This window comes from Phascolarctos cinereus, unplaced genomic scaffold (genome assembly GCF_003287225.1).
Source record: "Phascolarctos cinereus isolate Bilbo 61053 unplaced genomic scaffold, phaCin_HiC Scaffold_2;HRSCAF=192, whole genome shotgun sequence".
Taxonomy (NCBI): Eukaryota; Metazoa; Chordata; class Mammalia; order Diprotodontia; family Phascolarctidae; genus Phascolarctos; species Phascolarctos cinereus.
In genome coordinates, this window is record NW_027555625.1 from 192,926,074 (window position 1) to 192,952,128 (window position 26,055).

At 38.2% G+C, this 26,055-nt stretch overlaps 1 protein-coding gene across 3 annotated transcripts in view; it reads left to right on the plus strand.

Annotated features, from left to right (window-relative positions):
* The window catches only part of DCDC2C (doublecortin domain containing 2C), a 184,875-nt gene that overhangs the window by 152,094 nt on the left and 6,726 nt on the right, over positions 1-26,055 (plus strand). Inside the window, exon 12 of one of the 3 annotated variants that reach the window (XM_078149064.1) lies at positions 5,686-5,721. The exons of the other annotated variants lie outside the window; for them this stretch is intronic. Coding sequence (XP_078005190.1) covers positions 5,686-5,721 — 36 coding nt within the window. The remainder of the gene's footprint in view (positions 1-5,685; positions 5,722-26,055) is intronic. 3 annotated transcript variants of the gene reach the window in all.

Genomic DNA, 26,055 nt, shown 5'->3' on the forward strand with positions numbered 1-26,055 from the left:
TTTGATTTCCATTTTAGATAAAAGCACTTCTGTGCCTTCAGAAAACAATTCTGAGTGTCCTTCCTTTTGCTCTCCTCTCATTAGAACTAATTAGACCCATGGCCCAGAACATGATTCTCAAAATTAATCAGATAAATTAACCTGGCGTCATCATATTAGTATATTCTCCCTACAGCACATTATAAAGACAGAGTACTTTGCACATAGCTCATCTGATTCTCACAACAAGCCTATAAGGGGGGTAAATACGAGTATTGAAACCCTCATTTTATAGATGAGTCTCACAAAAGATAAATTGTCCAAGGTTGACTAGCATGTGCCTGAACTAGGACCATAGTCCAGCTCTTCCCACTCTGTGTCCAGAGCTCTTTCCACAATGCTGGACAGAATACGTATGGTCATATATCTGGAAAGGACCTCAGAGACTAACCCAATTCCCTGTTTTTCAGATGAGGAAACTGATGTTTATGCAATTTAAGTGACTCTCTCCAAGTTTCACAAACGTACTAAGTAGCAGAGGAGGTATTTAAACCCAGGCCCTCTGACTTCTGGGCTCTTTTCACTGTCTCCCTTAAGGAGTACCTCTCATGCGATGAATTCCAAGCTTTAGGATTCAGCTCTGCTACAGATTGCATGTGAATAAGTGAGAGTCTGGTAAGAGGGCTTTCTGCTCAATATTGACCAGCCTGTGTTTACTGCAGGGTTGGAAGAGACCAGATATTCCAATCCAGGCCTCTGTTTTGCAGGTTGTCAGTCAGCTAACTTTTGTGAGAAAGAAAATCTATCAACACTGGAAAGTATATATTTTAAAAACAAAAACACCATAACATAATAGAATTCCATTGTAATATGTCTCATTTTTAATAGGGCTGGAAAGCTTTTGAGAGAAACTACTATTTTCTGCTAACTTGATAACCAATTATTAAATCAAATTTAAGAGATTTTTCTCTCTATTTCCTCATTCAGGGACCAGCCCCTATAAAATCAGTCTCTGAAAGACATGGCTGATAGATGAGATTGCCCAAATTGGAAACATCCTCCTAGATCTTGTGCAGGACCTCACCCATCTAGGAGATCTTGCTTCTGTTTAGAGTGTAATCAGAATCTAATCTAGGTGAATTCCTGCCCAAAGTGTCAAGCCTTGTACCCCTCCATTGGAATTTAGGGTAATCCAGCTAAGGAAGGATAAAACCAACCAGAGTGGTCTGGGTAGAGATGGATTCCTTTGTCCAGATTGCTGGAGGCAGCTGAGTTTCATGAACAAGCCACGTTCTCAGCAGAAGCTGAAGACTTTAAGTTCACCTCAGCATTTGGAAGTCTACCTCCTCGTTAATTGCTCACCAATCAGGGCTGATTTTCACCTGTCAGGAGCACCCCCTTTTCTAAAATCATATTAAGGCATTCAAAATCTCCATTAGGTGTCTTTGGTTACTGAGAGAGGCCACTGACCATCAATTTATTTATTATCAGCTAGCATAATTAATAAATTGATTATTAATTACCCAGAAACTCTGTCTCTCAGGCTTTTCACTGTCTCACTTTGAGGTCATCTGGTCCCACCCTCTTATATGAAAGATGAAAAAAAAAAAGCCAAACCAAAACAAGGCCCACAGAGGTTACAACTCATATTCTTACCTTCCTTCAAAACTCATGGATGCGGCTGCCCCTTTAAATTGAACTCTACATTATTTTCCACTTTGACTTTTCCTGAGCTTTTTGAGTGATCTGGTTGCCTTTCAAGTAAGAAAACCCCAGAGTCTCATATACAAGTAGTACAATTTCAGCCTGCTAGGTCTCTGAGAGGCATTTCAGTTACAAAGAAACATGTGAATTAATGAGTGTTTTTCTGTTGAAGTGTATAACCACAATTGACCACATGACCTCTGAAATGCTATAATGATCATAATAACATTTATGTAATATGTTACCATTAAAAAATGTTTTACCTTTACCTAAATTACCTCAACTGATCAATTCTAATCTGATTTTTCACAACTCTATGAGATAGTACAAATATTATAATAGGGGTGGCAGTGTGATATGTAGGAGTCAGAGGCTCTGAGTTCAAATCCCATCTCTGATGCATGCTACCTGTGTAACCTTAGACAGTTTACTTCCCTTCCCTGGGCACGAGTTTCCTTAAGTATAAAATGATGGTTTTGGACTAGATGACCTCTGAGATCCCTTCATTTTACAGATAAGGAAACCAAATTTCAGAAAGGTTAGGTAACTTGCCCAAGAGTACACAGTTATATGGGGGGAAGGTGTGTGTGTGTGTGTGTGTGTGTGTGTGTGTGTGTGTGTGTGTGTGTGTGTGTAGTTAGAGTTATAGTCAAACTGTAACCCAGGCCTTCTGATTACCAGGCCAGAACTTTTCCCACTGTACTACTTCATTTTAAACCCAGTTCTTCTAATACCAAATACAGGGTTCCTTCTATCATATCCATTCAAAGGACTTTCAAATCCTCCATTTTTTTGACCAACCATAGGAATATCATGAAAAATGCCTTTTGATGCTTCAGGTATAATTTGTCAGGGAAAAAAGGCATTTTTAAGGTTACGTCCTTCTGTTGTAGTGAATTGCTCTGCTGACTGGGAGATTTTTTTTCTTCTGTCTTATTTAGCATTATGTATGTTGAGGATGGGGAGAGTGGAGAGAAAGAAAAGGAAAAAAAATAGAACCAATTTGCTCCTAGTCAGAAAACAAGTCCATAGTTTTTATTGTATTTTTCAACTAATTTCTTGTTTCATTGTGATGGTGGCTATAGTGACTAGAGAAATTAGGATCCTAGGCAGAGGTGTAACTAGGGTGGAGAGAGACCTGAGTTTTTCCTAAGGGTGACAAATTTAGAGGATGCTGACTGTACTTGTAGCCCTTCAGTAGATTACAAACAGCAGAGGTTAGCACCAAGTTAGCAAGAATAATTAGTTCAACTAGAAAATTCTGAAACTGTGGGCAGTGGCAAACTCTTGTGCACTTGCTCCAGGTGCAACAATTTCTAGTTATGGCTCTCGATAATAGGACTTAGAGATGAGAAAACAGAGGCAATGAGAAATAAAGTGAGGTACTGGAGGTTATACAAGTAGTTAGAAACAGAGCCAGAGTTCAAATTCAGATTTTCTGGCTCTGATTCTGGGAATTCTGCCACTACTCCATGAATACACCCGTGGGCCAAAGGTGAGGTTAGACAGATGAGGTTACCTGATGCCCTGTGGCCTATGTGTTTCCATCCTTTTCACCAACCTGCTTTTCTCATCCTGCACAGGTGCAAATGAGCCTTTCCATTCTGTATCTGTTCTTGTGGAGTCATAAGCCCGAGCACGAGATAACACCATGAGCTCTTAGAGGAGCCCTAATACCAACATAGTATCTGTTTTCTACCTTCATGTCTTGTTATTCTCATTTATTCATCTTTTTGCTCTGATTTCAGCCAGACTGAGAACCCAGGGAGTGGTGAAAGGAAAGATGTGTTTTCAACAGCTTTTGCAATTTTAAATCCATTTGGTGTCTGAGGCCTGGATGGGAGACTGTCAGTCAGGGAGCCAGTTGTTAACTCTTCAGGCCCAATAGGCAGTGAGAGGCCTGTTGTAAGCAGTGAAGCATTCACATAATGAGGCTGACTTCCCTTTTGATTCTAGTTCAAAAAGCACATCATGGCTTTGTTGTTCTTTCCTAAATGCTGTCTGTTTTGACAGCCTTCTCTGACATGCAGAAGCAGCCTACTTCAAGCAAAGTTAATTATAATGTTCTCGCGCTCTCCTTTTCCTTCTGTCTTTCTGTGAAGTTACAGTGACGGGCCCAAGTCGCATTGTGCCCATTTTCCTTGATGTCCCTTGACAGCCTCTATCAAGGTTGCCTGAGGCATAATTGTGATGCAGATGGGTTTTGTGCCTAGTCACAGAATCACAGAATCTTATAGCTTGTAAAGAGCCTCAGAGGCCACCTCATTTAACCCAAATCTAGGTAGAAATTCTGTCTGCAATATCTTTGACCAGTCATTATCCAAAGTCCACTTGAAGACTGCCTGTGAGCTCACTATTTCATGAAGCAGCCCATTTTGCCTTTGGGCATTTCCAATTAGGGAGGCTTCTGTGATCTCTCTTACAGCTAAACTATTGACTTTTGGGACACCCTATATTTAACCAATATGATCTAAAGCAGTGGGACTGTGGGAGGGGGGCAAAACAGCTTTTCTATTTGCTAGCTGTGTAACCTTGAGTGAGTTGACTTTACCTCTCAATGTCCTCATCTATAAAATAAGGGTGGTGGGCCTAGATGATCATTTCTAACTTTCCTTCTAGTCCTAAATCTTATCATACTATAAAGTGCAGGAAGGCAGATTTTGATCCTACATAAACAGAAACTTCTTAACATTTAGTTTTGCCCAACAATGGAATGAACTAGGGCTCAAAGCAATGCATTTCTAGTTACTAGAAATGTTTATACACAATAGCTAGCATAAAGAGAAGCTGGTTTATCATCTACCTGGAGAACTGTAGGTCCCCTTTCCTTCTGAATTTCACTTGTACTGTCAAAGGCACCATCATTCTGATTCTCTGTGACCACATTTTGGGGTTTTCTTGGCAGATATACTAGAGTGGTTTGCCAGTTCCTTCTCCAGCTCATTTTACAAATGAAGAAACCGAGGCAAACAGAGTTAAGTGACTTGCCCAGGGTAACAGAGCTAGCAAGTGTCTGAGGCCAGATCTGACCTCATGAAGATGCCTTCCTGATAGCAAACCCAGTGCTTTATCCACTGTGCCATCTAGCTGCCCTATCATTCAATTACTCAGATTTGAAAACTCAGTGTTATCTTCAACTCCTCTCGGTCCCACCCCATATATCTAATCATTCACCAAATCATTTTGATTTTTTCTCTTCCACATCTCTTCATCTATCCTCTTCTCCCATACACACAGCTACTCTTAAGTTAAGGTCCTCATCCACTCCTGTTTGGAATATTGCAATAGCTCTCTAATTGTTCATCCTACCTCCTACCTCATCCTTTAAATAGTGACTGGAGCGATTTTCCTAAATCACAGAGCTGACCATGTCACCTTCCTCCTAACTGAACTCTAATGGCCTTCTATTATCTCTCATTCCAAATATAAAGGCATTTATTTGACATTAAAGCTTTTTCATAAACTTTATCCTTTCACCCTTTACAATCTTTTTATATTCTTTTCCTCTCCAGATATTCTGCAGTTCATCCATGCTGGCCTACTTCCTGCTCCTTGCATATGACATTACATCTTCAATTTTTGTGCCTTTGCCTATGCCTGGAACACTATTCTTCCCAACTTCAAACTCTTAGAATTCCTGGTTTCCTTTAAAACTCAGCTTAAGGGCCATCTCTTCCAGGAGCCCTGGTCCCCCAAATGTTAATACCCAACCTTGCTAAGTTTTCTTTTCATCTACTCTCTCCTACTGGAAAATGAGCTGCTTGAGGACAGAGACCTTTTTGTTTTATTTTGTTTTTGTAGCCCCAGAGCTTAGTTATGGGGCTTGGCACTTGTAAGCGCTTGATACATTTTTGATTGATTGATTTCCACTTGACAGGTATCTCCTTTAATAGGATGTCTAGTATCCTGGGTTTAATGAAATCAGCATTGTGAAATCTGCAAACAGGAACACTTAGGGTACCTCACAATTTATAGAGAATTCCTCTTCTGCTTTAATTCTAGATATGCTATGCTCCATGACGATGTTGAACACCTTTGGTGAGCCCATGTCTCTATTTTATGCCTTTTTTGTTCTTAATAATTAGACGATTGTTAAAATCATCTTTTTGGTTGCAGCTATCTTAAGATCACTTTGTATGATCTAAATATGTTGTTGAAGAAGAGCCTTTAAGACTGGATTTTGCTCTCCTAAGTCAAATGGTTTTTTTATAGTCATCAAACTCAGTTGTAAACTGTATCTTCTAGATCAAGAGACATCAGACATGCAGCCAGCTGCCTGTGATACTACTGTGCAGCCCGAACTAGATTAAAATGTCGTTGGGAAATATTTAACAAAATAAATTAAAAATATATAATAAAATATAGATCATTTGAATATGTGGTTTTCTAAGTCACCCAAAGGGATCTTTTGTATAATTTAATGGTCCCCGTTTCTATTTGAGTTTGGCACCACTGCTTCGTAGGGTAGCTAGGTGGTGGGGTGGATAGAGTAAAGGGCCTGAAGTTAGGAAGACTCATCTTCCTGAATTCAAGTCTGGCCTCAGATACTTTTTAGCTTACTTAGGCAAGTCACTTAACCTGGTTTGCCTCAGTTTCCTCATCTGTAAAATGAGCTGGGGAAGGAAATGGCAAATGACTGTAGTATCTTTGCCACAAAACACCAAATGGGGTCACGAAGAGTAGGACATGACTGAAATGATTGATCAACAACAACACACATTGCTCTAGATAGTTCAACTCAACTTGGAAGCTTTGGTCTGCTGCAGAAAGCTCCTGCAGGAGACTTCTCTTATCCAGGTAGCATTTTTAAGTATTAATGTTTTTTTCAGTAGGTCAGTTTGGAGATGTTATCGTCACAAGAAGTGTCTTCTGATCTTTCTCATTTTCCTAATTTGATGCTGATTTTAATTTAATCTCTCTGGGCCTCAATTTCCTCACTGGCAAATGAGGAGGTTGGACAAGATATACTATAAGGTCTCTTTCAGATCTAAAATAATTGATTATTCTATGAGCTTTCTTTTTAAAGAGGTTATTCATAATATATAGTAATGAGCCTTCTGAGTAACCTTTGCTTTCTTTCATTATTAGTCCTGAACCATATTTTCTAATAGATATTTGGTTTTCACCTGTTCCCATCTTCACATTGATGTCATCAAGTATAAACCATATATGCAGACTACACAGGCTCTTGTCACATTCCACATGTCTTTTTTTTTTTTGTGGCTCATGCTTATCATGAGCATTTTAAATTAGGACCACTCATTGCAGTAATTAGGATGAGGCCTCTCTGTGAGAGTTTGAGGAATATTAAAGATGAGAAGACTTTATCAACTTCTTTCCTTTTCAGTTCCTCTGGAGGCAAATGCTTCTCCAAGTGAGCATTTTTGTGGTTGTCCACAGCGTATACCTGTGAAAGACAAAAGAGGAAACTCCCATACAACTTAGCTGTCCAAAAGAGATTTATTCGAGGATATTCCAACTGGCTGGAGATGAGAAGTAGGTGTTGTGGACCATCAGATTCAAAGAAGGATAATGTTGTGGCAGCTTCCTCTCAATGGTTTCCCAATTTTCCCTTTTGTATAGGAAAAAATCCCATCTCTGGCAAGTATAAAGACATGCTCCCCCTTTTTTTGTGGTTCCAGGATGTGACTGGTGTGGAACAAGGTGCCATCTATTACTTTCACTTCTAGATCTATTTTGGGGCTTTTTTGAATACAGTAATTGGTTGAAGGATATAAGAAGATGGGATTGGATATTTCCTCATTTACTCACAGTTGGTTAAAAAGGGGAATAAGGAAGATCTTATCTATAATTCCAAATTGTACAAGGGCCATTTTGGCCCATATAGATAGCTATTTATGAAATTAGTATCGGGGAAGTGACAAGACTTTGTTGGTTGATCTTAGGGGTGAAAACAAAGGAGAGAAATAAGCTTTCACAACTACATGGATCTACAGGATATTAACCAATTCTAAATTGCTCGTTCAATGCCAGGAGGATAGTCTTAAGTTGGTCTCTCAGCACGAGGATCAAAAGCCTCATGGAGGTGCTTGTTTTCATTCCTTTCCCCTCAGATTCTTCTACATATTGATTCAGGCTCTATTGAGGAGTGGGAATGAACTTCTATTACACAAGATACCAACAAAGGAGAAAGATCTTAATTACTATTAGAGCTGTTTCTAAATGTAAACATGCATGTGGAAGTTCCATAGGACACATATCTTTTAGAGGATTGATAGCATCGGCAGTTGAAAAATTCTAAGAAACAAATATATCCTGATACATAAGCCAGATGCCATGAAACAAATTATGGCAGTCATAGTGTAGTGGACCCTAGAATGCACTGTATTGAAAAACAATCAAACGTCTCATGAAATGGTGTTTCCTGTTGCCTTTGGATGCCCAATGAAACTGACTTTCCCAACTAATTTTTTTTTGCCTTTGCAATGATAACCTTTAAAATATTCTTCTATTTAGTTGCGTCTTCCTTATATCTTCTGATTTCATTCATAGTGAGAATATCAATATCAAAGCAGTTTACTTCCTTCAGTAATAGATCAACTACTTGGTAATTGGACAAGGATCTCACATTCAGTGTACTGAAAGTTAAATTAATGCTTATAGACGGTTGGCTATTGATTTTAGAATCTTCTGCCTTCTTTTCCACCACTATGTCACTATCACTGAAGAAAAGTGGAAGTGGACTGCAGAGGGCAGAGGGTCATTTTAAATTTTTCTTTGTTTTGTGAGTTGCCATGACCAAATAATTCATCATCTTGTGTCCAACTGGAATTGAGCCCTTCTATTCTTAGCTAAACTGGGCCTTGGAAAGCAGACACATTCTGTCACTGAGATTGTTCTTAAAGCCTTTCCAGAGGGACAGAACCTTCCAGGGCTTGTCCTCTGCTGTCATTGCCTTTGAAAACCGAGTGTTTCCTATGTGACACAGTGAGGCATCAAAGTAGGGTGGCTGTGGAGAGAGGATGGTTTAGGATAAGTGTAATAATTGCTCCATATAGTGAGCAACAGGCTTAGGTAACTTTGTATCCCAAGAAACAGCTAGATAGAACATTGGAGAAGATGCTAGACTCAGACCCAGAAGTATGGGCTTTCAATTCTTCTTCAGACACTTGTTAGCTGTGTGACCCTGGGCAAAGTCACTCAATCATCCTCAGCCTCAGTTTCCTCATCTGTCAAATGAAGGGGTTGGACTCAATGGCCTCTAAGGTCTTTTCTACCTCTAAAACTATGATCCTATGACCTATGATATAAGAAGAAAAATAGAATGAAAGGTTTGATAAGTTGTATTTGTTGTTGTTTGGTCATTTCAGACTTTCCATGACTCCATTTGGGGTTTTCTTGGCAAAGATACGGAATGGTTTACCATTTCCTTCTCCAGCTCATTTTATAGACGAGGAAACCAAAACAAACAGAATGAAGTGACTTGCCCAGGGTCACACAGCTAGGAAGTGTCTGAAGTCATATTCGAACTCAGGTCTTCCTGACTATGGACCTGGCACTCTATCCACTGCACCACCTAATTGCCTTGATAAGTTCTATTATCATTTTAAAAAGCTTTTTTTTTTTGAGACAGCATGTTATAGGGGAAAGAACACTGGCTCTGGAATCAGAAGATCTGGGTTCAAATCCCACCTCTACATACTGCCTGTGTTACCCTGGGCAAGTCATTTTACTCCATTTGTTTTAATTTCCTTACCTATAAAAGGAAGGAGTTGGCCTTGATGGCCCCCAAGTTCCCTTTCAGCTCCAAGGTCTATGATCCCCTGAACCTATCTGTACGTTCTCTTACTGAAGGTGAGGGATCCTTTTGATTGGAGAGGCAGTGTTATCTCTAATCTGTGTAGATTTAGCCTTCACATACCTAGATTTAAATTGCCACTCTTCACTTATGACCTATAAGACTTTGCACGTGGCAGGCAGCTGGTGGCTCAGTGGATAGAGAGCTGGACCTGTAGTCAGGAAGACCTGAATTCAAATGCAGCCTCAGACACTTGCTAGCTGTATTACCCTTAGCAAGTCTGCCTCAGTTTCCTCAACTGTCAAATGGGGATCATAATAGCACCTACCTCCCAGAGTTGTTGTTGTCAGGATCAAATGTCATAATATTTGTAAAGTATTTTGAATGGTGCCTGGCACATGAATGGTATTATATAAATGCTTATTCCCTTCCCTTTGGGCAAGTCATCTAATATCTGTAGTCTTCCTCATCTGTAAAATAATGGTAGAACAGATAATTTCTAAACTCCCTTCCAGTTCTAGCTCTTATGATCCTACGGCTAATCTTTTAATATTGATCCAATCCGTTTCTTATTGAATTTTGTAATTTTATAAAACAACTTTTCATATTTGTAGCCCACTGACAAATCATTGCTAGGTAATTATCACTAAATACAAAAGAAAAATGCTGCCCCATGCTGTGCTTCTAAAATTTCCAAACTAATTATACCTTAAGCCAAAATATAGAATTTGTTGCCTCAAGTTTCTCCATGATGTCTTAATTCATCACTAGCAGCTGTTGTGTATATCGTGGCAGTCAGAGACATAAGCAAAAATAAAAATCCCTGCCTTAAGCCTGGTGTTGAACACTGTCCTTCCAGCATGTGCACATTATGGTGCATTTCAAAATGTCCAATTGGTGTAATCCATGGCAGGCACAAAGTAGCAGCTTTCCTGACCTCGTTCAGCTGTTGCTTTTCAGGCAGGTTCTTGGAGGCCCCCTGACAAAATCTTCTAATCAGAATCTGCCTCGTCTTGAAGCTCTTGGTTTCCATTCCCTTCTCTTTGCTCCAATTTTACAATTCCCCAGCTGCTCCTGTTAGTGGTTTAATCTTTCCAATCAACTCTCCTAACCATTTCTTGAATTTCTTCCTTCAGTGACTGTGAGCTCCCCCAGCTGCTCTTGCCCGTCTTGTTCTTTTTGCATGCCAGAAAGTCTAGCCTTCAAAAGAGTTTGAGTCTCTTTATTTTGCTTTCCAGTGTAGTTTAAACGCAAATACTTATTAGCTAAAATATTTCTAAGTGTGCAGACTGTGTCAAGGAGAATTTTGTCAGGCATACAACTTGGGGATATGCAGCTCCAAGAGAACAACTGTTTTCCTGTTTTAACGTGCATGGATATGTGGAGATACAAGCATCTCTATGCTTCAGTTCTTCAAGGATGAGCAGTTTTATTAATGCGGTGGAAAGGGCGTGGATTTATAGTGTGGTATAGCTTTAAGGCTTTATAAAAATCGTTAATTTATAATGAATTCCCAATTAATTTCTAACTATTTAGTTAATATGTTGACTTAGGGTGGCCTACATTTGCATAGGTTTTATTACATTTACATTATTATGCGTTATTATATAATATATTATTATAATATGTAATACAGTATTATAAATGTATTACAAAAAATATTTGCATTACCAACTTTGACAAGTCAGTTACCAGTTATTTGTTTCCTCAAGTGTGTGCATGACATCTTAATTCCTAACTAGCAGCTATTGCGTATCGTGGCGGTAGGAGATACAAGCAAAAATAAAAATACTTTGCTGACTTGTATATGACAATAATACCCGGCCTACAGGAAACACCCTGGCCCAGAGGACTGAGGATAGTTGAAATTGAGATAGATTTCAAAAGGTGGAGAGAGTACTGGATCAAATCTAATAGAAATAAATGTAAAGTCCAGCATTGGAATTCAAAAATCAACCTCACAAAAACAAAATGGGGGAAGTATGGCTAGAAAGAGAAAAAAAGATTTGGGAGGTTTATTGGACTACAAGCTCAATATGTGTCAACAGCGACAACATGTTCTGAGACATGATCTGATAATGGGTTGGACTAAAATGGCTACAGATTCCTTCTAACCCTGAGGGGAGAATTCTTGATTCTGATGAAACTGGACCAAGTAACTGCCCTCAAAGATCTTGAGTCTGGTGAGAGAGATGACCGCACAGATAACTATTTGTCTATAATCAATGAATGTGAGAGTTACCCAAGAGACTCTTGAGAGTTTGGAGAAGGAAAACATTTCCAATTCCTCCTTATACAGAAATAATTCTTCCCTTCTGTGAATTATCCTAGTATTTTGTTCCTGCCATACTTTTTAGGGCTACCTATTGGATTATAGTCATTTGTGGACCCATTTTTATCTCTCTCTCTGATAGATTATAAAGTCTTTGAGGATAGGGATCTTGTCTCACTCATCTTTCCATTTTGTATTCTTAGCGTAATACCCTGTAACATACAGTACTGTTTGTTGGACTGAGTTAACCCCGTAGATGCACGTATCATATTTCTCTAATAATATGCATTTGTTCAAGAATTTTTGAGTATCCAGGGTACTGAGGATATAAAAATATGTACAACACAAACTGAGCTTTCAAGGAGTTTACAGACTAATAAGAAAGAAAGATACACGTGCACATAACTGACATATAAGGGTATTAGGGGATAATAATAGTTAACATTAATCTGGCACTTTAGGGTTTGTAAAATGTTTTATGTACATGATCTCATTGATAACCTTATAAGATAAGGCCTTTTGGCATTATTATCCTTGGTTTACAGATAAGAAAATTCTGCAGCACAGAGAGAATAAGCGATTTGCCTGACATATATTGTAAGTATCTGAGGCAGGATTTGAACTTACGTTCCTTCTAATTCAAAAGCTAGCACTTTTTTTTTTTTTACTAACTCAATATAAAATCATAATCACAGGACCAAAGGAGGGGAGAAAGAAACTGGAGAAGATGTAAATTGTTCTTGTTTCTTTCTCAGTTCCATGTAGAGAAACTTTTTCAGGGTTTAGTTGTGGGAGCTACAGAAGAGCTCTGACAGAAATGTTTCTATTCTAACTACAGCCCAGAGCCCATTATTACGTATGTAGATGTTTCTCAATTCACATGAAAAAATGAATATGCCTCCTTTAGCAGGCTCCCTGCTCCCAGTGCCAAAATGCCATTTTCTGGATTTAATATGAACTGTTTTGTTCATTACTTATATTCATATATTACATTTATTTTTATTTTATTTTTTATCATATCTCCAGATCTAATATCAATTACTATATATTTGAACCAAATGTCATTTCTTTGGGCTTTTCCTCTTCCCACCCTTCCTAATCCAAAGCCACAATTTGTAAGTAATGTGCAACCTCTCCAAAATTCCATTCCACACACAAGAGATCACAAATCATGAAAGCTTTCTATTTTTATTTATTTTTCTGTATTTTAGATGACTTTAAAGTTATTGATCTTGCTTCTTCTTCTCCTGCTGATGCTTTGATTTTTTTTAATGGACCAACATGTCCACATGCACTTTATAGATGCATTCACTTTGAGAGATTCCACATTTATTTAATTCTACAAACATTTAATAAGCCGTTAATAAGCCTTCAGTTGGCCTTTAGGTGTATAAAGTGGGAACATATATTTAGTGCTGGAAGGCAAATTAGAGGTTATCTAGTTTCACCTCCACCCTAATTTTATAGATGAGGAAACTTAGGCCCAAAGAGGGTAAATGATCTGCCATGATCACATAGATAGTGATGTTACAAATCCAGCACTCTTTCCATACTATATCTTCAAAGAGCTTGAGTGTAGTAAGGAGATGAATGTATACATATAACTATATTATACAATACAAGAGTGCATGAAAGTGTGACTACCAATCTCCCAGGGCTGTCATGAGGAAACCATTTTGTAAACTTTAAAGTACTATATAAATCTGAGTAGTTACTCTTATAAGCAAGACACTATGAGAGGTTTAAGGAAAAAAGATAAATTTTCACTGGAGGAGCAGATCAAAGGAGGTCTTAATTGAAGTTGTGACCATTGAGCTGAGTCCTGTTGAATAGGATGGTTTTCAGGGGGAGGAGATTTAAAAGATAGGACATTAAATAGTAAAATTGTTGGACGGGTAGAATCTTAGAATTTCAGAATTAGAAGGACCTCCAGAACTGAAAATCCAATCCATATCTACAAATGAATGCCCTCTAGAACACGCCTGTCAAGTTGCTTGAAGCCTTTAAGTAAGCCCGAACCCATTGCTTTCTGAAGCAGCTCATGCCTTTAATTGTTAGGAAGCTTTTCATGATAGTGAGCCTAAATTTCCTCTATAACATCTTTCCATTGTTCCTATGTATGCTTTTGAGGCCAATCAGAATAAGTCCAATCTTACCTTTTCAGTTACTTGAAGAATGATCTCATGTCTTTTCCATTATCATTTTAAACCTCAAGGCTCAATTTTTGCCAATGTGGGAATCAGAAAGAATCATACTAATACTTTCACTCTCTACTTTTATAAGCTAGTCTTCTGCTCTTGGTGATATTAAGTGACTATCTTTTTGAGGATGCCAAGTGAGATCTCTTCCACCTCATTCATGCTATGATCCTATGATTCTAAGATCAGTGAAAGTTTTAGATGACGTGTCTGGCACCAACTTTTTTCATCACCAGTTGTTAGGTGCTCGTTTGAGTAGAAAAGTTGGCAAGGTGAAATTTTATTTCTCTTTGCTTGGTTCCTTTGATTTTCCCTTGTTTTATTTATAATTCCAGCCATATAAATGCATTTATATTTTTCAAATATCATAATGCTTATAGTTATACATCATGGATGGCCTATGTGTGCATACATATAGATATAAACTTTCCTGGATGGATGACCTACATGTACATACATATAGATATGACCTTTCCTTCCCATAGGGACTAGCCCTATCTCAGTTTTGTTTCATTTCACCCCACAACATGTGGACCATCAGTCCAAACTCTTGTCTCACTTTTGAGTCTGTAAGTCCTCCAACAGAAGCAACAGTGGCTTTTGCTAAGCACGGTGCCTGGCACAAATGAAGTGCTCTATAAGTGCTTATCCCCTTCTCCTTCTGCTAATCTGCCTGGGAATGCCCTTGCTTGTACTTCAGTAACTTCTTGATCTCATCATGTGTGGGGCCTCCTTTCACTATTCTTGTTCTACTCCCAACCCCCACTCTCTCATCTTGCGTGATTCTTGTTTATTTTCTGACAGTCTTTCACAGGAGATCCACTCAACCCATTAGATGCTATCTTCTGAGATTCCCAGAATATTTAGCCTCCTTTTCTTTCCCCCTGATAACTCAAAGAAGGAGTACAATGAGAAGGTACAGAACAGTGGACGTTTTTATTTATTTAATCTAGCTATTTTTTTAATTTATTTTTTATTATCAATGGATCATTGTAGCCGAAAAAAAAATCATCACCTAGTGGCTACAGTGCTGGTTAATGAGCCTCTTCAGATTTTATACATACTGATCCTCAGACTGTAGACACAGACTAAGAACCTTCCTAGATTTTCCAAGACCTTGCCAACATCTATGCTCTGTTGTTCTCTTTCTGGCCATTTGCATGCTATGCCTCTTGTACTCTGGCATTTCTCCTCATCCCCCTCGCATCAGAATTGAGACTTTGCCACCAGAATCCTAAGCTCTGATAGGCTAACTTTTGCCTTGTCTTGCTAGAAAACACACCACCAGGCCACTTCCTTGACATTCCCAGACTATGCACATACCTCCCAACCCTGGCTTTCTACTTACTTACTCTTTTGTGTAGTCTTTCCTCTGTTAGAAGGTAAGGTCCATGAGGCCAAGATTGTCTTGCTTTTTCATATTTGTATCACAATCAAATTAGAATAGGGTCTGGCACATTGTAAAGACTTAATAAATGTTTTTTCATTCATTTAGTAATTCATTCTAGAGCTCGGAGTCATCTTGATGCCACAGTGAAGCATTTAGAGGAAGGCTTTATAGGAAGTGGAGTTATCTTAAAAACCCTTGTATAGTGTTGGGTGATCATACCATACTCCTAGGGATGGGAAGGATTCAGCTGGTCTCCCATTAGGTATGGTAGTCTGATGCCAGTGCCTATACTATTTTGAATCCTCCAAAATGTTCTGTGAACCTCAGCAAAAATACTGAAGAATTTTGGAAATTTATATGAAATGATACTGAAAATATACTGATGAATAAAATATACTGAAAATACTGAACTTCACCAAAAAAGCAGAAGTGGTCTGTGGCCCAAGGAACATGATGTGGAGTAATAATTCCAAGTTGGGTCAAAAACTACTGGAGAAGATGGGATGGTCCAAGAGAATGGATATAGGCTGGGACTCAAAAGGGCCATGGAATATATTAAAATTTAAGTTAAAAACAATCAACTGGGTTTGGAGCATCAGCTAACTATGAAACAACTGGCTTGCTCACCCAAGATGAATTTAATCCATTTGTTGAAATGAACAATTACCATGGACAAGAAGCAAAGGATTTCTCAGATCACAAGGAGAAAAGACAGTTTAGCTTGCAAGAGAAAACCAAGCCCTCAAAAATATTAGCTATATGAAATTTACAAAAGGGAAGGATTTTTCTTTTTTGAGTAAAACAGATTTGGATTGCATTTTTGGAAAAATAATAGGGTAAGAAGATTCCTAAGAAAGATCCAAGCTGCATCACTGCAAATGAAGAGAAAGTGCTACCATAGTGATCTGTATCCTAGCTGTGTGGGAGTATTTTGCCAAACCAGTGTCAGGCCAGAAGAACAAGTCAGCAGTCACACACAAGTTCTGATCAGACTGGGCCTCTTTAAGAGAAAAAGACTAAATAGGAGAAGGAAAAATAGAAAGTAGCTATCCATTTGGGAGCCTAGAACGAATCAAGGGCAAAATATCCTCCCACTCTTCAACCCCTCCACCTGGCTCCCAACACAGGCTGGTAGGGGAAGAATGGAGTGCTGAGCACTTGTCAAAAATGGTCAGCCTGCTGGAGAACCAGGTTAGAGACCCTGGTTATATTGGTGCCAGAAAAGGTTTTGTTTGGGTATCAGGTGAGCAGAATCCTGGTACAGGGGACTCTGGTACACACAAAAAGGGAGGGGAGGAGAGAAAAACAGAAGCAAATGGTAGTAGAATATGTTCAAGATCAAACACCAGAAAAGAAGAAAAAAGAAATGCCTTAATTTTTCACTCAATTTGGATTATTAGAGCACTTGAATGTAGGAATCAACCCTACGCAAAACAAAAACAAAACTTCTGGCCTGAAGTCAGGGCATAATTTACCCAAAATAATTTGTTTACATCTTTTAACATGTCATGGGTTTTGTGCTTTGCCACCTCATTTTTTCCAACTAAAATAATTCCTTGAAAAACTTTTAAGAAATTATTATTTTTAAAATCTACAAGCATTTATTTTCTCTCATACCTACTTCCCTCTTCTTCCCAATGGAAAACAAAACAAAAAGAAAACCAACCCTTGTAAAAATAAGCATAGTCAAGCAAAACAAATTCCCACATTAGCCACATCAAAAAATGTGTGTCTTAGTCTGTATATTTAGTTCATTACCTCGGAAGAACTTAAAAAAATTATCCAAATCATGTCTTTCTAAAACAAGCTAATTTTTAGGACTCTGAATCCTATGTTGTTTGTTTGTATATATATGCACATATGTACTAGGTAGCTATGTGTAGCAGTGGATAGAATGCCAGGCCTGGAGTAGGAAGGAACATCTGAGTTCAAATCTAGCCTCAGACACTTACTAGATTGTGACCCTGGACAAGTTGCTTAACTTCTGTTTGCCTCAATTTGCTTATCTGTAAAATGAGGAAAATAATAGCACCTATCTCCTCTGGTTGTTGTGAGGATCAGAAGAGATAATAATTGTAAAGCACTTAACATAGTGTCTAATACATAGTAAGCACTATAAAAATGTTAGCTATTATTATTATTACTATTATCATAATTAATGCATACATGCATATGTGTAAAGTGTGTATGCACGTACAAGTAGGAAGATATACAAATTTCCCACAAATTCCTCTTGGCAAAAATAAATTGTCTTTTTTGTGAGACTTTAATAAAGAATTATAAATTAATGCTGGAGAATATAACCAAATTTTTGCTAAGTAGAATTGATATGATAACGGCCCCATATTAACTTTCTCTTTCACTGGGCAGCAGCTACTAATTGTTCTGAGGCAGGGATGGGTAACCTGTGGCTTTGAGGCCACATGCGGCCTTTTCCATCTTCAAGTGAGGCCTTTTGACTGAGCCCAAATTTTACAGAAGAAATCCTTTGTTCTGTGAAGTTTGGTTTCAGTCAAAGGGTCGAACTTGATGACCTAGAGGGGCACAGTCTCTAGAAGACTACAAACTGCTACTGTTGCATTAAATTCTTTGTGTAGTTTTGTTCTGGTCACTGTCCTGTGAGATCTCTTATGCCTACATTGAATTTTACCCTTTCAGAGATATTTGCATTCTATTGTCCGTGATGCCAAGTCAATGATAGTACTGGGATAATACTGCTGACATATCAACATATCCCTGCTTAAATCATAAGGATCAGATGTCCAACATTCTATAGAAAAGAAAAAGAAAAAAGCTGAAGATTTTGGAATTACTAATTTCACCTTGAAATTAGACTCATTCTTTGGTTAGCTCATGTCACTGTTATATGGAAGTTGTTAAAAGTTTAAATGTTAAAATGTTTTCCCCATTAAAAAAGGAGAAAGTAATGTGGAATCTTCAAAGACTTTGCTCATTACTAATTACATAGAGTCTATTTGGTGTGTAAGCCCTATTGACTTTTGGGACTAGATGTTATCTAACTGGACTAGCATAGTGGTTTTCACACAGTAGGTGCTTAGTAAAATTTTAAATGAATGAATGTACTGGATCCTTCCCCAAGGATAATTTCATCCAATGAACAGATGAATGTAACAGATGAATGTAAATAGATTAAATAATTATTAAGTGCAAAACACTAATCTCAGCAATGGGTGTACAAATGACAAAACTAATTCTAATCTCAAGGGGTTTCAGCTGCCCTTTAGATGGAAAGGCATCATTGTTAAAGTTTAGGAGCAATGTAGATAGTGTAGAAGGTTTTTAGTGATGTCTTCCCTTCGCTTCCCTTCCCTTGGACACACACACACACACACACAGTCTTTTTATATACACACATCCATCCATCTATGTAGACACACATATATACATATAGTCTATATGTAAATATAACTGCCTATAATGGATCACTACATCAAAAAAGTCTGAAATACATGCAATGTATTCCAGTCATGAACTTCTCACCTCTGCATTGGGATAGAGTGAATATGTCTTCTTCTATCTCTTCTTTCAAACTATGCTTGTCCTTTGCAATTTTGCAACATTTGCTTTTGCTTTTTTTTGCGTGGTTCTTTCCATTTTCATTGTTACAGTCATTACATATATTGTTTTTCTTGGTTTTTGTTTACTTCATTTTGTATCAGTACATGCAGATCTTTCTATGCTTCTCTGTATTCATCACATTCCTCATTTCTTATAGTATATATTTCATTACATCATGTATCAAAATTTGTTTAGTCATTTCCCAATTGATAGGCATTTACTTTGTTTTCATTTTTTTGCTTTCACAAAAAGTTATTTTTTTTTGGGGGGTATATGGGAACTTTTCAGTGGCCTCCTTGGTGTATAAGCTTAGTAGTGGAATCTCTGGGTCAAAAGATATGAACATTATAGTCACTTTATTTACATAATTCCAAATTATTTTTCAAAATGATTCACAGCTCCACAATATTGTACCAATGTGCCTGTCTTCTCCTAATCTTTTCGACATTGACTATTCCTACCTTTAGTCTTGTTTGCTGATTAGCAACGAGTTAGGTGCAACTTCAGGTGCAACCTTGTTTTGATTTGCATTTCTCTTATTATTAGCGATTTGGAACATTCATATAGTTGTTAATAGTTTGCAATTATTCTGAAGACTTTTTTTCATGTCCTTTGACTACTTATCTGTTGTGAAATGACTTTTGGTCATATTTATCTGTAAACTGTTTATCTTGGATACTAAATCTACTGGTAAGTGGTAACTGGTGGTAGACAAGGAAACACTGAAAGAGCCAAGGAAGGGTTAGGGATTAGTCTTCTCCAGTATTAGTTCATTGGGTTTTTACCTTGTTAGGTTCTTGGTGTCTTAGAGAATAGAGAGAGCTGAAATTGTTTATGTCTGACACATAATTCCTGTTTTGGAGAGGTTTGAGAGATCATAAGGAGGAAAGAAAGTTACTGGTCTTTCATCTTGTTCATTACGTGATACAGAAATTCTATAATACATCATCTTTCTTATAATTGAACAACTGATGAGACTATTTCCATTTCTGAAGCTGGACAATTTAACAATGCCAAGGATTTTGGTGGTGGGGGACTTTATTTTTCAGGTCTTCACTAGCTTTTTGGCTGCTGAGAAGGCAGGGTTAGAGCATCTGCAGAAGTAGTTGTTAGATCACATATTCACAAGGGTTGATTCTCTGGCTGATGGCTTTGGGGGCTGGGCAGGAAGTAGAGTTGGTATTTTTTTTTTTCCACTAGCTCTTGGTCTCAGGCTTTCAACATCCAAGTCTATGGAAAATGGTCATGGTTATTGAACTTGCCTGCCCCATGCCACTTTCTTTCTCTCCCACAGAGTGCTTTACTGCTTCACTTAGGCTAGTTTTCCCATCTTATGAGTAGCAATTGCTGGGGATGGTGAGCCCCATCTCCTTAGGGAAGCTTCCCTGGATGATGGCTCTAAGGGTCAATCTGGAAGCAGGAACAGTGGTCTATGGGAGGGGCACTGGTAGTCTCAGGGCTCTTGGACTTAATATTGATAACATATCAATAACAATTGGTTGATGGTTAATGTTGGTGATAACAAATACCCAAGGAATAGATATGAGAACATATTGTGCAGAGAAACAGAAATCCCCATGTCTGTTCCTAGAATATGTTTAAACTTTATTCTATAAATTTAAAAAAACCCACCTTTTTCTCAGTTTTTATTCTTAACATTTCTGTAGCATTTAGAACACTTGTCGACTATTTCCTCTTCTTGGATATTCTTTTCACCTTTGGCTTCCATGGCCCTGCTCTCTCCTGGTTTTCCTACATGTTGAACTTAGCATTTTCAGTTTCCTTAACTGGTTCATTATTCTCTTTCCTTTCCTCATAAATGTGCTCTGCCAAGCTGGTTCCCTGGGACCTATTCATTACCCACACATTACTTTGATAATCTCATCTACTACAGTGAGTTCAAATATTATCTCTGTTATCTCCAGTACACACACACACACACACACACACACACACACACACACACACACACACACACATCTTTGACTCTTCATTTCTTATTTCCCATCAGTTCCAAGTTTTGTGAATTCCGTTTTATGAAGAAAGTGGGGTTAGACTAGAAGGTTTATCTCTAAAGTCTCTTCCAGTTCCAAATCTAAGATCCTATAAAAATATAAACTCCTTAGCTTGATATACTCTGAATAGTAAGGTTCTAATCTACTCTTCTGGTCTTATTTCCTTGAATTCTACATTCCATCTAATTGGGATTATTAGCTATACTCTGAACTTCTTATTCAGCTCTTGCCCTCTGCACTTCCACAAGCTATACGCAATACCTAGAATGGAATTCCTTCCATATTAGCTTTTCAGAATCTTTCTTATCTTTTGGGCCTGAACAGCTGAACTGCTGCCTTTTCCATGAAGATTTCCCTGATGACCCCTCCAGTTGTTAGTGCTTTTTAATTTTTTTCCATGGAATCTCTTCTTTGCCCCATCAGACTCTGTATTAAATTTATCTGTGTACATGTTTTGTTCCTTGGTTATAGTGTAAGCTCCTTCCAGTCAGGGAATATGTTTCTCATCTCTGAATGTCCACTGGAGCCTTAGATAAGGTCTTAGACAAAGCAGAAGCTTTCTTTTTTGAAATGGTGTTTACTTTGCTTCTGAGTGACTCCAGGCTCACAGGCTTCATATAACATTATCTTATACATCACTTTCCATAAAGTTTAGCTAACATTTTAATTTTCTTCTCCTGGTAGTAGACTGTACCGTGAGTTAGTTCCCCAGGCTCTCTGTACCCTGGAAATTTTACATATTTTCCCCATCCCTTGTTCAGGTCCTCAATCTCAGTTACATAGCTATTATATGTGGACTCTGGACTTGTCTATATATTTATTTTGGGCTGGAGCTGAGATTTTAATCAATTAATCAATCAGTCAACATTTATTAATAGCCTGCTATGTGGCAGGGTAGCTAAGTGGCACAGCAGCTTGAATGCCAGGCCTAGAGTCAGAAAGACTCATCTTCCTGAGTTCAAATCTGGCCTCAGACATTTACTAGCTGGGTGACCCTGGACAAGTTTTTTTAACCCTTGGTTTCTTCATCTGTAAAATGAACTGGAAAAGAAAATGACAAACACTCCAATATCTTTGACCAAGAAAATCCAAAATGGAGTCACGAAGAGTTGGACACAACTAAAATAGCAACAACTGTGTATCAGGTACTGTTTTTCATTGATAAAAAGAATTCTGAATGAGGAGACTTCTTCTACAACTGCAGATTGACAACTGCTCTGTAGCATAAAATGTTAGCAGATTTCTGGGATGCTTAGAAGGTGAGACTTACACAGTAACAGGGTCACAAACAGGACTTGAATCCAGGCCTTCTTACATCTAAGACTGGCTTGCCCTACACTGCACTAGACTATCAGTACTTTATATACATTATCTCATTTAATTATCACAATAAATTTGCAAGATGAGCATAGTACAGGTATTCCTTTACAGAGAAAGAAACCAAATCCTAGAGAAGAAAGTCACATATTCAAGATCAAAGAGCTAGTAATCAATAAGAGCTGAGACCTGAACCCAAGTCTTTGGATACAATGGATACCAAGTCCAGGCCTCTTTCTATGTCCTACATTTGCCACCAACCTTGAAAAGCAGCTTTTCCCCAGATGTTCTTGTCCTCAAAGAAACTGGACAGTCAGCCTAAGAAAACCTCATCAGTGCAATCGGTCTTGAATTTCTAGCCTGAGGGAATATAGATGGCTGTTGGGCTAGGTGGTGATTTTTGCAAATCGGGTTTCTGTGCTAGGTACGTGGAAGTTTTATTGGATCTGTCGGGTTCTCTGGAACTGATCTGTAGCTCTGATTTTATACAACTAGGCTCCTATTTCTACTCCTGGATCTCCTCCACTCTGGCATCTGTTTTCTTCACTTTACGGAAAACATTCTAACCACATCATGACTCATGGGAAAAGAGAGAGAGCTGCTTTCCTATTGGCACCTTTCTCATTAAGAGATTCTAACAGATTTTGTGTGTGTGTGTGTGTGTGTGTGTGTGTGTGTGTGTGTGAGACAGAGGGAGAGAGAGAGAGAGAGAGAGAGAGAGAGAGAGAGAGAGAGAGAGAGAGAGAGAGAGAGAGAGAGGGAGGGAGATGCATATTAAAAGCCAACCTCTTCTTCATACTCTCCACCACACTTCTGTAAGTCTGTGTATGTGTCCCTGATAGCTCTCCATTCTATTGCCTCTTGCTCTGGTAGTAATTCAAAGGGCAGATGGAGGTGGTAGAAGGAATGTTTGGCTGGGGGTTGAGGTGTGTGGGTTTGAATCCTGTCTTTGTTACTTAACCTCTTTTGGCTTCTCTTTCCTCATTTGTAAGGTGTGGTAGTTGGATTAGATGGCCTCTCAGGTCCCTTCCAACTCTAAATCTACAATACTAGCTGCTTGACAAGAGGCGGGCCACTTAATGTCTCTGAAACTCAGTCTCCTCCTCTTTAAAATGGGGATGATAATATCCGTAGTACTTTCCTTAAGGGGTTGTTTTGAAGAGCAAATAAGAGTGCCTGGCACATAGCAGACACTTAATAAATGTTTATCTATTTATTGATTGACTAATTATGTAGAACATTTGGTAAACCAAAATACCTACATAAACTATACTACTATAGACTACATAAGTTATTCTCGTTCCTGAGAGAGCTAGGTTGGTGCAGTAGATAGAGCACAATACCTGGAGTCAGGAAGACTCATCTTCTTGAGTTCAAATCTGGCCTTAAACACTTAGTAGCTGTGTGAAGCTGGGCAAGTCACTTAATCCTATTTGCCTCAGTTTCCTCTTCTGTAAAATGAACTGGAGAAAGAAATGGCAAATTACTACAGCATTTTTGCCAAGAAAACCCCAAATGCATTCGTAAATAGTCAGACATGACTGAACAACAATACAAATTCTTATTTCCTTCATCACTCATTCCATCAGTTCAGCATTTGAAGAGCTGTGTGAACTAAGGCAAGTTGCTTAGTTTTCCTGGGCTATATCAATATCCTTTCTTGCATATTTTGAGCTATATCAATATCCTTTCTTGTATATTTTGACTAGATAATTATTAAAGTGCTTTCCACCTCATAATGTCTATGGTTCTATCATAGGTTGTCCTATGGTGAATTATCTCCACTACATGTTTATTGAATAATTGAGCCCTCTAAGATTCTTTAGTGTCTGTGGGCTCTTATCAAGGAATTGTGCAGTTATCACTCAGAGCTCTGCTCTTCAGTGCTTGATGAATAGCTTCCTGCAGCAAAACATTATCCTGACCTGTTCTAGAAATAGGAATGAAAATGTGTGTGTAAGTATCTATGCATGTATGTGTTTATGCATATTCATGAAGGCCTACCTTTGGGTCCAGGGATGCTGGACTTCAAACGTTTGCCCTCTCAACCGTGTGTTGACTTTTCCTTTTCCTCAGGAAAAGTACTTGGGGATAGGAATTATCTATTACTTTCAGGAAGCCTGCCATGTGACCTTTTTTTGGGAGGAGAGGGCTCACTGTGGTATAGCAGAAAGAACATGAGTCTGGGATCAGAAGATCCCACTGAGTCTCTATTCTGTTCTCAATGTCTTATGTGATTCTTAGTCATGTGATCTTTCTGGGCATTAGTTTCTCTTCTGTAACATAAGGGGACACAAATGTTCTCTAAGACCTCTTCCGGATCTGGCATTATGCGAATTTTGTGATTACAATATTAGTTGAATGACTACTAACAGAAATCACAGTAATTTCCATGTTGCATGTGTATCCTCAAATTTCCAGAACTTCTTTATCTATATGTCCATATTATATATGTCTATTTTCTCCAGCTTGTGATTTCATCATTTCAGGGAATGTTTGGGGGGAGGGTCCCTCTACCAATATATGTTGGCAACTGTTTAGCGACTTTTGGCTTTAGAAAGTTATATTAAAGAACTGAGAGATTAAATGATTTACTCAGGGTCACAGAGCCAGTATATCTGAGGCAGGACTTGAACCCAGATCTTCTTGACTTCAAAGTTGGCTCTTTAGTCACTATGGAATATGCATCATTGAGTCAATCAATAAGCATTAAGTACTGCATGCTTATTAATCTTATTCTTGAATACTGTAGAGCTATATTGGGTTTACAAAGACAAAAGTGAAAGTCTTTTCCCTCAAGAAGTTTTGATTCTATAATAGATAAATCTATATACACATATATGAATATATACATAGATATACAATATAATTTCACATGTATGATATACATAACATATAATATTTTATCTTATAATTTACATGGTCCTATATATTATACAAAATAAATACTGGGTAAATTTTTAAGATGAGGCATTATCATCTAGAGGGAATCACAAAAGGATTCACATAAAAGAGTAGTGTATGAACTGACTTGAAGGAAAATAGCAAGAGGCAGAGGTGAGGAAGAAGTGCATTCTATGAATGGTGGGGCAGGCAGTGTGCACAACGGACAGAGGTGGGACATGGAGTATGACAGCAAGGCTCTGGACTCACTCTCCCAGAGCAAGGCTATAGTTAACATAAGGCCCTGAGGGTCCCAGGTACCCTTAAATGATGTCTTTTCTCTAATACTATCAGCTTGACATCCTCCTCTCCTCCCCCCCCCCAGTTCCAGTTCATTTCTCCCCACTATCAGATAGTGCTTTAATTAAAAAATTTTTTTGAGAGAAGGAAAAGGAGAGAAACAGATCATTTTATCCTTCTGCCCTAAGAGTTAGAGTTTAAAAAATATGAGGTTCTAAAAAAAGTGAGTGTTGCCTCACTTTCATTCAACCAATTAATATCAATTAGATTTTACAAAGGAATATTTACCACAAAAATAGAGCAAGTATATACATTTTCACTTTAGCCCCTGGGAGTACATTCCCTTCTATGCCACTTTGGTCCCTAGGGACAGTGCGCTCAAACTTTAAGTTAGTTTCTACCTAGTATTTACACCACTAAAGTAACTTTTGAGGTTATTCCTCTTCTAGCAATCTCTCACAGAATTAACAGCTGGGCAGGAAAGAGCCAGACCACCAGCAAGGCCCTGACTCATTAGGGTCTTTTGAACCTACAAGCTGATCGAGAGTTTGCAGACTGAAACCAGCTGCTGAAATGTCTACACCTGCTCCAAATAGGGTAGCTGTTACATGTCATTCTCCCTTACTGAAAGTGACTCCTCAGCCTCTTCCACTGGAGAT